General features: G+C 46.1%; 2 protein-coding genes across 3 annotated transcripts in view; one reads left to right on the forward strand and one right to left on the reverse strand.

The window, feature by feature from the left end:
• Positions 1-597: 597 nt before the first annotated feature.
• nopchap1 (NOP protein chaperone 1) lies at positions 598-5226 on the reverse strand. Its single transcript, XM_080492440.1, has 4 exons — positions 5102-5226; positions 2769-2843; positions 2552-2685; positions 598-1675 (listed from the first exon to the last, which is right to left on the reverse strand). Exons 1-4 carry the CDS (start codon positions 5160-5162, stop codon positions 1505-1507), a joined length of 441 nt encoding a protein of 146 aa, XP_080348566.1. The 5' UTR covers positions 5163-5226; the 3' UTR covers positions 598-1504.
• A 2631-nt stretch (positions 5227-7857) lies between these two features.
• The window catches only part of slc41a2b (solute carrier family 41 member 2b), a 58812-nt gene continuing 53090 nt past the window's right edge, over positions 7858-13579 (forward strand). The window contains exons 1-2 of one of the 2 annotated variants that reach the window (XM_080492077.1): positions 7858-7966; positions 11706-12379. In XM_080492077.1, coding sequence (XP_080348203.1) covers positions 11837-12379 — 543 coding nt within the window. In that variant the 5' untranslated portion in view covers positions 7858-7966; positions 11706-11836. Of the gene's footprint in view, positions 7967-11705; positions 12380-13579 lie in introns of those variants that run through there. The other variant, XM_080492078.1, reaches the window with a different exon arrangement.

Here is a 13579-nt window from a genome sequence, read left to right on the forward strand (position 1 = left end):
GACGACGAACAGAGCACTTCGGTAAGCTGTATATAACGCTAAAAAGTGTGATGATAAGACGTCCCTGTCATTGTTTTGTTAGCATTAGCAGTTGCACCGTCTTCATATGTTAGCGCTGTGTGCTCGTTTTAGATTATAATGTAACTTCTGTGTTAAATAGTCGTTGTAATACATGCAGTATTGTAGTAGTGGGCATGGATGGAGAAGTTAGTGTAAATATAGAAACACACCATTGCGTTACATCCATATGAAGACGTTGTTCTGTAGGTGCATCATCGTCATTTTCATCTGGCTCCGCCGGGTCCGACTCTGGCTCCAACATGTATGGCTGGATGGACAAATCTTCCGTTGTTGACATTTTGTAAATAATGTGTGAATATAAAGTTTCTGCGCCGCTAGATAATTGTATCTGTTCTATCAAACTACAAAGATGGCCGAACAGGGTGACGTTGAACCGAGTGTCACCTCTGCAACCTGGAGAGGAGGCGGGGTATGAAGAGACCGCCCCAAAACGAGTTGCTCTCAGAAGCACATCAGAAAAGGGGTAGAAAAGGGGCCTGTGGAGCTATAATAATGAGGAATTCAGACCCAAGCATTGCAGTTTCGCGTTGTATAGACCACAACTGTATGATTTATATGTAAAAAGGAAGGATTTAAAAGCATGATATGTCTCCTTTAATGCAAGTGGAAGAACAAAGCACCAAGACAAGCAGAGGAGCTGAGAGACAGACGTTTGAAGAAGCACCAGCTTCATCCAGACCTACAGTCAGATCATTCTGCTTTCCCAGTTCAACACGACGACGGAGTGAAAACCACCAGAAACTTCACGTTGATACAAACACGTCTCATACGTCAGTGTCCAACTGTCTTTAGGTCTTCTGCAGAGCAGCTGGACAGTGTCTCTCCATCGCGTCCTGATGTAAGGCTTTCCGACAGTCCAGCATGGAGACGCTAAGACCTGCAAACTAAACAACCGAACAGACACCGCGGCACGAAAACCAAAGTTCAGATCAAACCGGGGACGACCTGTACCGTTACACCCCTAAAAAAGGAGGTTCAGGCATCACTGATATACTTTACTACTAATCTTAAATGTCCACTCCTGGGACGCCGGCTGCTTTCACTGGATCTTAGTTGCAGCAGGAACAAAACGACAAACACTGAATTTAAGCTGTGAAAATGATCATCTGGAGAAATGAAAGAAGTAACGAGCCGGTTTAGAGTACATTGTGCAGAAATATGTTGAAATACTGTATTTATTACTAAGATGACAGAATGAGACAAAGGTTTCTGTCCAGGAAGCCTGAAGACCCACTTTTAACAGAAATAATTTGACACACAGTCCCATGATCCTGGAGGAGCAGCTGAATCGATCGCCTGCAGGAGGGACTCGTCTGTCTTCTAGATCAGGTTCATTCCCATAGGGAAGAGGAGGACGTCTCCACACAAGAGGGTTCTGTCCACTGCCTCTGAAGGAGCCTCAGAAGACATTGTGTTCCCTCAGTCAGTGCGGCTGCTCCAGGACCTCGATGTCCGCCTGCCTCTTCTGCCCCCGGGCTCCGGGCAGCTTCAGGTTCTGCTCCGTGACCTCACTCTGGTCGTCCTCGGAGTCTGAAGTCTCCACGTCGTCCTCAGAGGAGCTCTCTGATCCGCTGAGCTGGAACAAAGCTACGTCCTGAGGACAGGAGGAAGAGATGTCCACTCAATCTCACCCATGTGTTTGCCTCCTCTCTCCATACATCAACGTCTAGTGGAGAACCGTCTCATTTCCATGTTCAAGTTAAGCAACAAAAGAAAAGAGGACTGAGGTCCTAGTTACACATTTTAGTGTTTTCGTTTCAGAAAGGTTTTGCGTTTACATGCAACATTTGGGAAACGATGTCTGTTTACACTGAAACGATAAAAAAACAATGTAGTTAGCATGTTGGGCCACTAGAGGGCGATGTTGTTTGTTTATATAATGAAACCACACCCTGTACTGAGAACTATATGTTATGAACTACAGCTGTCAAAATTAATTCTGACAATTAACTGAAAATGTTTAGCTCGTTAAAAAAACTGAAAATGCATTTAACGCTAATTAACCCCTAACCTTTAGTGACGTGATGTGTGCCGTATGTGTGTGTGTGTGTGTGTGTGTGTGTGTGTGTATTACTATATATTATTGCAACTTTGTTCATGTAATAAGTTTACAACTAGAAATATTCAAATTCTCATATTAGTCTGGGTTGTTATATTATTTCTATTAGTGGGTATAAGAAATAAGTTTTTTTTTCTAAACGTGGAGAGGAATACTGTTCACCCAACGCTGAAAGTAAGTTCCAAAATTGGCCTTTGAATTTAAATATACATTAATCTACAGTCCACATGATCCTTCTTTCCTATCTACATTAATTCCCTGATTTTCTATAAATAAATATCCATTACAAGCTTCAGTCTTCAGTCGATTGAAGGTTTTTTCATTTCTACTTGAAAATGTTGTGTTTGATGTAAACTGGGCCTCCTAAACGTAACTTCAGCCAACATGCAGAATATAGAGCATCTTCCTCACCATCTCGATCACTTTCTCCGCCTCCTCCACGTCCTCGATGTCGAAGCGTCCGGCCGGAGCTTCGTCCATCTGCTGCTTCAGCTTCTCGTTGGCTTCGGCCATCTTGGGCAGGAAGCTGTGCAGCCGCTCCAGGACTGAAGACACGGAGACAAAGGACAGTGTCACGTCTCCGGCTGGGAGGCTGTTAGTCCCTGGATTACCTGAGGGGGGCGCTCACCGCTGCTCTTGGGGACTCGCTGTGTCTGCGGGGCCGTGGCAGCCTTGGGTTTGAGGAGGAGCTTCTCACTGAGACCTGCACCACAAACAAAACAGCTCGTTACCAGATCCCTGGATTATCGGGTTTTGTGAAGGAACTCCGTTGATTTTGAGCTTAAACTCAGATTAAAAACTCCCTGGAAAGCCGCTGCTGTTTCATCTCACTAGTTGAGAATCACTCCAGACTGTCACGGCAGAACTTCTCCTGTACGAAGTCATTTTACTGGATTTTTCTGTTTTACAGTTTAGAAATTCTCTAAATATCAACTTGTGTCATCCAAGTTTAAAAAATCATAGAAATCAAATAACAGAGTTTAATATATCCACGAGGCAGAAAAGCTGTGAAATAATTCAGTAGAGGGACATTTTCTTTTTTTTTTCCCACGATAAGTTAAACTTTAACTTTTTTAAACACTACATGAGTCTGGAGAGTATGGAGTACTGCGTCAGTATAGTGGCTGTCATTCACTCTTTATCTCAGCTTCTCTGAGCTCTCAGCTTGAAGTGTCATCCACAAACTGCAGGATGGTGTTGTCCTTATTGAAGGAGACACAGTCGTGTGTCCTCCGCACCACCCTCTACACCCTGTCCACCCACGACTGTGTCTCCTCCCATAAGGACAACTCCATCCTGCAGTTTGTGGATGACACTGCAGTGATCGGACGAATCACTGGCGGAGACGAAGCGCCTTACAGGAGGGAGGTGTCCAGTCTGGGGACACGTTGTGAGGACAACAACCTCACCCTCAACACGGACAAGACGAAGGAGCTGACAGTGGACATGAGGAAGCAGAGGGGTCCTCATCAGCCACTGTGTCTCTGGGAGCTGAAGAGGAAAGGGTGAGCAGCTTCAAATATCTTGGGGTCCACATCAGTGAGGACCTCACCTGGACCCTCACCTGGACCCTCAGCACCACACAGCTGGTGAAGACAGCTCAACAGTGGCTGGACATCCTGAGCAGGCTGAGGACATTTGACACGTCCTCAAAGATCCTCAGCAGCTTCAACAGCCGCATGGTTGATCCATCCTGAGCAGCTGCATCACCGCGTGGTACGGCAACACCACTGTCATGGACCACCGACACCTGCAGAGAGTGGTGAAGACCACTGCAGAGGTCACCAGGACTCCACTGCAGGACTCCACTGTCCTCTCTGCAGAGAGCACCAGGACTCCACTGCTCTCTCTACAGAGCATCTACAAGCACAGAGTCCCCAGGAGAGCTGCTGCCATCATCCAGGACCCCCTCACCCCCAACCCAGACTGCTCACACTTCTGTCCTCAGGCCAGAGGGACACAAGAGTGAATGTGAGACCACCAGACTGAAGAAGTCTCTCTGTCCCTCTACCAGACTGTAAACAGCTGACAGGAGTCCAGCAGACTACTCATGCCCCCCATAGCTCTCCTTTACACTGGATTTGCAGTTTAGATGCACACGTGTACAGCTCACATCTGTCCCATCTACCACCTCACATCTGTCCCATCTACCACCTCACATCTGTCCCATCTACCACCTCACATCTGTCCCATCTACCACCTCACACCTGTCCCATCTACCACCTCACACCTGTCCCATCTACCACCTCACATCTGTCCCATCTACCACCTCACATCTGTCCCATCTACCACCTCACACCATGATGTACAGACTGGAGCTTTTTTTACTTCCACCTTAAATCGTATATTACATATTCACTTGTATACATCACTTGTATTTTGCACAGTTTTAATGTATTGGTTTATATTTGTATTGCTTAAGTTTATTATAGTTTTTCAATTATGAGGCATTCAGTGAGGGCAGCAAAGTAAGAATCTCACTGCACGCAGGTAAAGGTACACGTTTCTTTACTGTACACGTGACAATAAACACTCTGAATCTTAAATGACTTATATACTGTAACTGAATACCATCAGCCACTAAAACGGCTAATTATCTGACCCAGGGGCAACAAAAGAGAAAGAACAGCATTGGACCCAGAACAGAACCCTGAGGGACACCACAAGACAGCCGGGCTGTCCCACGGAAACAGAAAAGCTCCTGTGAGAGAACCAGGATGAGAACCAGGATGAGAACCAGGATGAGAACCAGGATGAGAACCAGTCCAAGGCAGAACCTGAGATACCCACCAACTGCTTCAGCAAATAATATGATTGATTTAGTCTGAATTACGTTAAAATCCTAACGAAACCGACATCCTGGGTGGGATTATAATCCCAATAACCTCTCGGTTGAAAGTCTGTTACTAAATCGGATTTTACTCTTCAAACTCTCCTGAAACAGAATAAAACCTTTATTACCTCCTCCGGTGCCACATGATAACAAGTCCCGGCAGCTCGTTTGATGTCCTTTTAAATCCATTTTTATAAAAACCTGACTTGTTTCCTCACAAACGTGCGCTGCAGAGAAGAGCAGCTTCCGGGTTAGAGGGGCTGTAAAGTCCGCGGTGGCGCCGCCTGCTGTCAAGGAGGACCGACGTCACGGTAAAACTGACATTAACAGGTTTAAAAGTTACTCTAGAAATACAACAACGTGATAAAGATGAAAATGAATCCACCAAATGACAGAAAATTGTAAAAGAAATGTTAAAAATGTGATTTAATAAGTACTGATGCCGAGTGTACTCTGCGCAAGCGCAGTCCCATCAAAATAGCTGTGAGGCACTTTATGGGTGGTCAAAGCGAGACGTCTCACTCTGACTATTTTTCTCGACATGTAAATTCCATAACTTTATTCATTTATTTCTGAGGAGAGACATTGTTAAGAGCACATAACTTGTTTAATTTATTGCTACGTGCTGTTTATTTTACATTTAATTGTTGTACAAATTGAGTGGTGGGGGTCGGTGTGTGTGTGTGTGTGTGTGTGTGTGTGTGTGTGTGTGTGTGTGTGTGTGTGTGTGTGTGTGTGTGTGTGTGTGTGTGTGTGTGTGTGTGTGTGTGTGTGTGTTGTAAAAACACCCAGAATGCAACAGCTGTAGGAAATTCCACTGTATTTTTACATCAGAAGGTTTCATCAATATTTCCTTTATGTTGAGATTGTAGTCATTTTCTGTAGTAATAATAATAATAATAATAATAATAATAATAATAATAATAATAATAATGTATGTGTTTTATATAGCGCTTGTCTGGACACTCAAAGACTCTTTACATTCCATTATTCACTCCCTCCATACTGGATGGTGGTAAACTAGGTATGTAGCCACAGCTGCTCTGGGGCAGACTGACGGAGGAGAGGCCGCCATTTTGCACCATCGGCCCCTCCGACCACCACCACTTACTCACTCTCACACTACATTCACACAGGCAGTTTGGGGTTCAGTGTCTTGCCCAAGGACACTTTGGCATGGGAGCAGGTAGAGATGGGAATCGGACCTGCAACCTTCCAATTGGAACATGACCGCTCTACCAAACGAGTGATTGTTAGATTTTTGTCAACATATAGACACATGTACACCGCACCCCACTCCCCACACTCGCACCCGTACTCGCACCGGCACCCGCACCCCGCACCCCGCACCCCGCATCCCGACCTTGCACCCCGCACTCGCACTCGCACTCGCACCCGCACCCGCACGCTTTAATGTGGGATTTGATCCTAGTTTTCATCTGATAAGATATATGTATATATATGGTGGTTCAAAACCTGCGGGCCTTTCTGTGAGGGGTTTGCATGTTCTCCTCATGTGTCCGTGGGTTTCCTTGAATATGTCGAAGTGTCCTTGAGCAGGACACTGAACCCCAATCTGCCACCAATGGATATACTAAACACCTTGCATGACAGCAGCCTCCATTGGTGTGTGAATGTGTGTGTGAAGGGGTGGATGTGATTAACAATGCAATGAGAACCACTGAAATAGTGGAAAAGTTCTATATAAATGGAAAATAATCTGTTTTTCTCTTTAAAATTAATCACCCTAGATTTCCCCGAGATGTGAATGTGAGTGTGTGGTTGATTGTCTCTGTGTTTGTCCTGTGATAGACCAGGCGGGACACCGTCGGGACACTTCGCAATGGACAGGTGGAGAATCAAACCTGCATCCTTCCAACTGGGAGATGACCGCTCTACCAACCGAGCCTCAGCCCCCCCATGGTGCGGACACCTTGATTCAAATCATCCCACATAGTTCGGTCCCGTCCAGTATTTTCACTTTGTGGCAGGAGTTTTATAAAATCATGGGGAAAACCAGCCACCAGATAACTTCACCTCCCATCATTCAGATCTAGATCAGACTTCCAGTGCGACCTGGAGGAAGGGCAAGGCCGTTACAAGAAGGTGGATGAAACGAGAAGAACCGGTGGACGAGTGGAATGACATCATTCATAACATTTCTATGATGGGAAAGTTGGATCAAGTTTGTTACACTAGTACAGCCGTTGTTATAGAGAAATAAATTGTAAAATAGCTATTTTGCTGAATGCTGAAAATGCTGAAAAAGATAATGCTTAAAATAAATTGCTAAATTGTAATAATCGTTCATCGTGTTCATCCCAGTTTTACTGAATTTTTAATGTTTTATTTTGTAATATGAAAAAGGTCCTGCTCCTGGGAGTCTAGCTTGTATTAACAGATGGTAGTATTCTATCGTGGAAATACCCGTCATTCATCTCTCTTCTATTTATATAGTTTAGGATGTTTAGTGGAGATTCAACTGAATTTCAGATTAAGGGATGACAAAGGTGAAATATTATGTTGAGGAACACATGGACCATGCAAAATACTAATAGAAACTGAATGGAAGAAGATGGATGGATGGATGGATGGATGGATGGATGGATGGATGGATGGATGGATGGATGGATGGATGGATGGATGGATGGATGGACAGACGGATGTGTCATAGTATATAATAAAGTACATGGTACATGGAGTTCCCTTTGTCAAGTACTCCAGTTTCCTCGCATGCATCTGGGAATGCACATGTAGTTCAGGCAACTTGGTGACCGCAAGAATTCCTACTGCCCCCACCACCACCACCCCGCCCCCACCACCACCACCCCGCCCCCACCGCCCCCACCCCACCCACAACCCTGCTCTCCGAGGCGCCCGGTTTACTGAAAGCGAGTGAGCATCTGTCTCTGATACGCGATCTTGGGCAGCTCCGTGTCTGGCTGGCTGTCAGGGAGCGACTCTCTCCCGGAGGAAATATCCCCGCAAGAAAGGTACATTTAGAGATAAAGGAGTGGAAACGTGGCAGAGAAGATGAGGGCGGACACTGTCTGTGTTTTCCGTGTTTTAAAGTGCTGCTCTGGGCTCGGTGGGTCCGCGGCGCGAGGCTGTCTCGAGCCGCCGTGCTTCTTTCTGTTTTGATTTCCACGTTAGCTTCACTGCCCGTTTGTTTGTTTGTTTGTTTGCCAACGTAAACAAACAAACATAAAACGGGTCGTTGGTTGTTAACCTTTTAATGAGGGGCTGTGCTGGGACAAAGACTCGCATTGCCTTGCTCACGAAGCGGCAGTGTGACCCAGTGAGGCTGGGAGTCATCATGTGGAGGAGGCCCCACTGATAAACAGGTCTGGAGCATCTTCTGGTTTTAGCAGCGGAGTTTCTGCCTCCTTGTCAAAACTGATGAAATGTCATGCAATTAGGTTAAATAAGCTACTATAACCACTGACAAACAGACAGAAACTATTTAATATACACACACGTGTTTGGTAGCTGCAGGTCTGGGACATCTTGGAAGTGTCTTCACAGGGTGTCTCAGAAAGGACAGGCTGTCCCCCTAAGATTACAATCCCTGGTCTGATGAGACCAGATTGGAGCTTTCTGACCAGATCAAATGTGTTCGTCCTCCTTCAAACAGCACAAACACAGTGCACAATGAAGCATGGTGGAGGCAGCATCATGCTGCAGGGCTGCCTTGTAACGGTATGTCTGGCATTCATTACACCCTTGAGCTCTGACAAGAAAGCTCCTTGAATCCTTGAATCCTATTTGCAAACAGGTATAGAAAAAGAAAGTCCTGGCAGATGATGACGTTATTGTAAATGGCCATAGTGACGTCGCTGTGGGTGTAAATGTGGGCGGAGCCTTTATGGAGAGCGTTTGCATGTTCTGCCTGTTTTGTGGAGGAACAGTTTTCCTGCCACAGTCCAGCAAACGGTTCAGTTTTCTTTATCCATGAGAGTCCTCGGCCCTGTTCAACGGCAGCGCTTCCTGTGAAAACACATTCTTTTTGTTTTCGTTTCAGTAAAACTTTCACGTTTACACAGCAAAGTTATAAAAATGAAGTATTCAGCATGCCAGGCTGTGTGTTGGTGCTGCTGTTGGTTTTTGTAATGAAACCACACACACACACACACACACACACACACACACACACACACACACACACACACACACACACACACACACAGAGAACATCACACTGTAAACATGGACAATGGGAGGACACAGACATTGGTGTGGACAGACGACCACGTTGGATCATCACGACGGTGACTCGACCAGTGGCGGCTGGTGAACACATAGTTTAGGTGCGACTGGGCTTCATGAGCTTCCTGCACAGCTCCACTACTTTCTGAATTCAGTTCCACTCCTTTATTTCCTGTCGTACATTATTGGACAAACTGATTAAACCCGAGGCGTACAGGCGTACTACGAACTGTGATCAACAAACCCAGGATCTGTTTCCTGGTTGACTGATCCAGACACTCTGGTTCCTGATCACCGTTACTACCAAGTGAGCGTGTGAGCGTTCACATGAAAGGGGCGGAGCTTGCAGCGTCTGACCAATCACACAGGGAGAGATCCTGCAGAGCAGTTTACAGATTACTGAAGGAGCAGTTATTCTCTGAGATTATGAAGAATTAAAACAGATCCAGCAGCTCAAAGCAACACTGCTGCTGCAGCCAGAACCAGAACCTTCCTGACTTGGTGAGATTAGAGCAGATTAATTTATCAGTGATATAAACGACAGCATGTCCACTGATCAATCAGTTTCTCTTTATTCCAGCAGAAACGTTTCAGGCTGAACTTCCTCACTTCTCTTCTTTTACTTAAGATTTTCCCTCCAGTTGTTCTGAGGCGGAGGTTCTCTTGTGTTTCCTGTTGGAATATTAATTCATCATCATGACGACAGGAGGAGTTCTGGTTCTATAAATTCATGGTTCTGCAGTTCTGTCAGGTGTGATCATGAACCTCATTATTCCAGATCAACCCTCGAGGAGATAAACAGACCTGGAACAAGAACAAGAACCAGAACCAGAACCTCCTTCAGAGCCTCAGAGACCAGGATTTATTTTATCATGTCTAAAAGATTGTTCTGGATTAATTTATCATCTCCTCTCTGCTGCAGCTCAGAGCTGAACCTGCCCACCAATCACCATCATTTAAGAATGGGCGGGTCATTTTCTAAGACATCTGATTGGTCAGGAGGCGGAGCTTTACACTCACTGTGATCTTATCCAGAACATAACCTGCTCCGGAGCAGGTTAGACATTCAGCATAAGTTGCCGTGGTGATTTATCCTGGTGAGAAGTGAACGAGCATCGTAGTACAGAAAACCAGAGTTAATCCTTAAAGTTATCTGGATAAGAGAAAGTACAGCATCGTAGTACAGACCTCTGGTATCTCTGATTGACCAGTGACAACAACAATGGTCAGACAGAACTAAAGGGGTTGTGTTGAGTTCAGGAAGTGGTGGAACTGTGCATGAAGTCTGTTGAGTCCGTTTCAATAACCGCCCCAGAACAACTGAACATAAACGTCTGGATACCGCTGCCTCGAAATCAAAATGATTTATTGTCAACATTTATAACTTGAGGCACTCTTATACAAAACATACATAGGATATAGCACAAACACAAGTTAAGAACCAAATAGGTTATAAGGTTAACGTAGTCTTACATAAAAGCTGTTTACTGTCACAACAGTGCCCCCTTGTGTCTGAAACATCAGCTGAGCACATGAAATGACACATTAGTGGTCAATAGGCAGCGCAAGAGCCTCACCAGCAGAGTGTAACGAGGTCTATATACAGCCAAACAAAATGATATAGATTGTACTAATGTGTCTGTGTACTATGTACACTGTATTAGGTATGTAAAGAAACGAGTACTGCAGTTGATGATTACTGTACAGTACATAATGAGCAGGCTAAATGTAAATGATGTGATCAGAACTACAACCACTGACTGATTATTCAAATAGATAAAAAAAATCCTGTCTGCAACAAATTTTGATAATTTCAACATTTTAATGAACAATCAGGAGAATGAGGAGCTGCTCAGAACAGCTGAGTTCTCATGATGCGGCTCTGCAGGAAGCAGGAGGATGAGCCAGTCACTGCTGCTGTGTTGATGTGAGGACACATTGAAAACAGGCCGGGCTGCGGCCCTCCAGGGCCGGGGTCACCCTCCAGGACCGGGGTGCGGCCCTCCAGGGCCGGGGTCGCCCTCCAGGACCAGGGTCGCCCTCCAGGACCAGGGTCACCCTCCCCTGCTCTCGAGGGAACATTGTTCTTATTGTCCATCTACTGAGCACGTGCAGAAGAACTAGTTACTCGTGCACAATAGCAGCTTTTCAGACACGTTGCCAGTTGCTTTACACTACTGACATGGAAACAAACCCCCCAAACACAACGCATGTTTTCTGTTTCCACCTGAAAACGTTGTCCTATGAACGGAGGTTTATTCTGACCCCTCCACCAAGGCAGTTCCAGATTCCCATCCAGGACACGGTGTCACTCTAGTTTTGAGTCTCTATTTCACGTTTTACTAAAATGAATAGGACTTTGTGCCATAAATGTAATGACGTCTGTATATTTGGTTCAGACTTGTGTCGTGTTGGTGTAAATAGTAGTTTGTGGACATGTTGAGTTGTTCTAATTAAGATCTTCATCTCCTCTAAACGTGACTCAGTGTTTGTTGCTCACCTCTCGAACCGCCTGTGTTTCCTCAGCCTGACGAGTGTCTGAACGTGACATGGATGCTGGACCCGAGCCGGAGTAAACCAGTTGCTCTGTGGATTATCGTGCGGCCGGCCTCAGACTAGATGACGGGAGATGAGCCGCAGCAGCAGCAGCCTGCATCATGAGCATCCAGAGTCTGGGAGGAGCTATAGGGGAGTCCCTTGGCTCTAGCCTGACGGTGCGTATGAGCGGAGCGGGCAGCGGGTGGAGCGCGCTCGCACTCAAACCCATTTCCTCCGGGCGCGTCACCTCTGTCTTCCAGACCATGGTGCCCACCAGCTACACCAAGCTGCAGGAGGAACGGCTGGCCATGGTGGACCTGGGAGCCAAGCCCGAGGCCGGCTCTCTGCAGAACGGGTACAGGCAGGAGGCGCCTCACATGGAGGGCCGCAGGGTCCTGGACCGAGCCTCCCGGTCCTCTTTGACATTATCGGACTGTGGACTTGGAGGCTTCTCCGAGACAGAGCCAATGCTGGCTGAAAGGAGGCTCTCTGGGGAGGAGGCGGACGGCGAGGATGAGGAGGACGAGGAGGAAGGGCCGGGTTCAGACAGGCACAACATGCCCAAAGAATCTCCGCTCGCCATGGCTCTGCAGATTTTGGTGCCTTTTCTTCTGGCTGGATTTGGAACCGTGTCGGCTGGAATGGTGCTGGACATCGTGCAGGTACAACACTGCTGTGATTTAACTATCCAGCTCCCTTCAGCTCGTTACTCAGGCTGGGATTAAAGATATAAATATATATATGTACACACACAGGATAATACGACAGTATGCACTGATTTTATTGCACAGGCAGGAAATTATTGCATCTTGTAGTTTATTGCACTGATTAATTTTTTAAGCGGTCCAGCCTGCTTCTGGGGACCCGGATCTCCTGCTGGAAGGCAGAAGCCGGAACTCCTGATGTAAAATGTGAGTTGGGTGAGACATCATTTTCTGTGCCGGTCTGGTGACGGCCCGCTCGTAAAGCGTTTGGAGGAAGGATGCTTCCTGACCCTCATAATCTTCATGGCAGTCTGCACCAGACCAGCTATCTGCAGCCTCCACAGGTTGCTGGTCCAGCCAGTCTGATGATCCTCTCCAGAGCAGCCCGGTAGAAGAGCAACATGATCCTCTGCTCCACTTCATAGCCCAAAAGCTGAAAATGGTGTGCGCCAAAAAATAAGCAGGTTAATAAAATGTGCATTGTCACACCTGCATTCACTTTTCTGTTATAGATCACAGTCTACCTGGAAGGTTACGTAGTTCATGTCCCAACATCAACACACCCACAGTCTACCATGAATGGTCAATGCAAAGTACCTGGTGAATATTCTTGCATCTCAATCAGCCTGCTGATCGATGGCATTTGACACTAAATAATGGCAGAAAAGACGAGGAAAAATGATTTTATGGAGAGCGTATGGTATTTTATGGTATTCATGAGGGAGGTGGAGGTCAGGGAAATGATATTACTTGGTGGTCACAGTAGTGGCTTCACTGATAAAAGAAAAAACAAATGATGGGCAGCACATCATCATCATCGTCACTGTAAATAGTGTGAGAGTCACGGAGAAGATCAGTGACTGCAGAGGTGGAGAAGAAGAGTCTGATCTTAAGGTGGAGGTCAGAGGAGAGTGACGTGGCACCATCTTGGGGGCCAGGCTGCCGAGGCACACTGCTGGACACCAACATAGCCTCCGTTCTTATGACGGTCAGCATGTGTGACAGAGTCAGAGACAAGATGTATGTATGTATGTATGTATGTATGTATGTACGCACACATTCATGCCTGATTTCATACATTTTTGCATGTTTTTCACACTTAAATGTTTCAGATCATCAAACAAATTTAAACGTTAGTCAAAGACGTCACAAGTCAAC

The sequence above is a fragment of the Lipophrys pholis genome (genome assembly GCF_963383615.2).
Source record: "Lipophrys pholis genome assembly, chromosome: 22".
Classification (NCBI taxonomy): Eukaryota; Metazoa; Chordata; class Actinopteri; order Blenniiformes; family Blenniidae; genus Lipophrys; species Lipophrys pholis.

Coding starts and splice junctions, on each gene's coding strand:
- nopchap1 (XM_080492440.1), bottom strand. CDS start 5,162: ATGGATTTAAAAGGACATCAAACGAGCTGCCGGGACTTGTTATCATGT. Junction 2,844..5,101: donor ATCATGTGGCACCGGAGGAG/GTAATAAAGGTT, acceptor TTTGTGGTGCAG/GTCTCAGTGAGAAGCTCCTC. Junction 2,686..2,768: donor GCGAGTCCCCAAGAGCAGCG/GTGAGCGCCCCC, acceptor CCGTGTCTTCAG/TCCTGGAGCGGCTGCACAGC.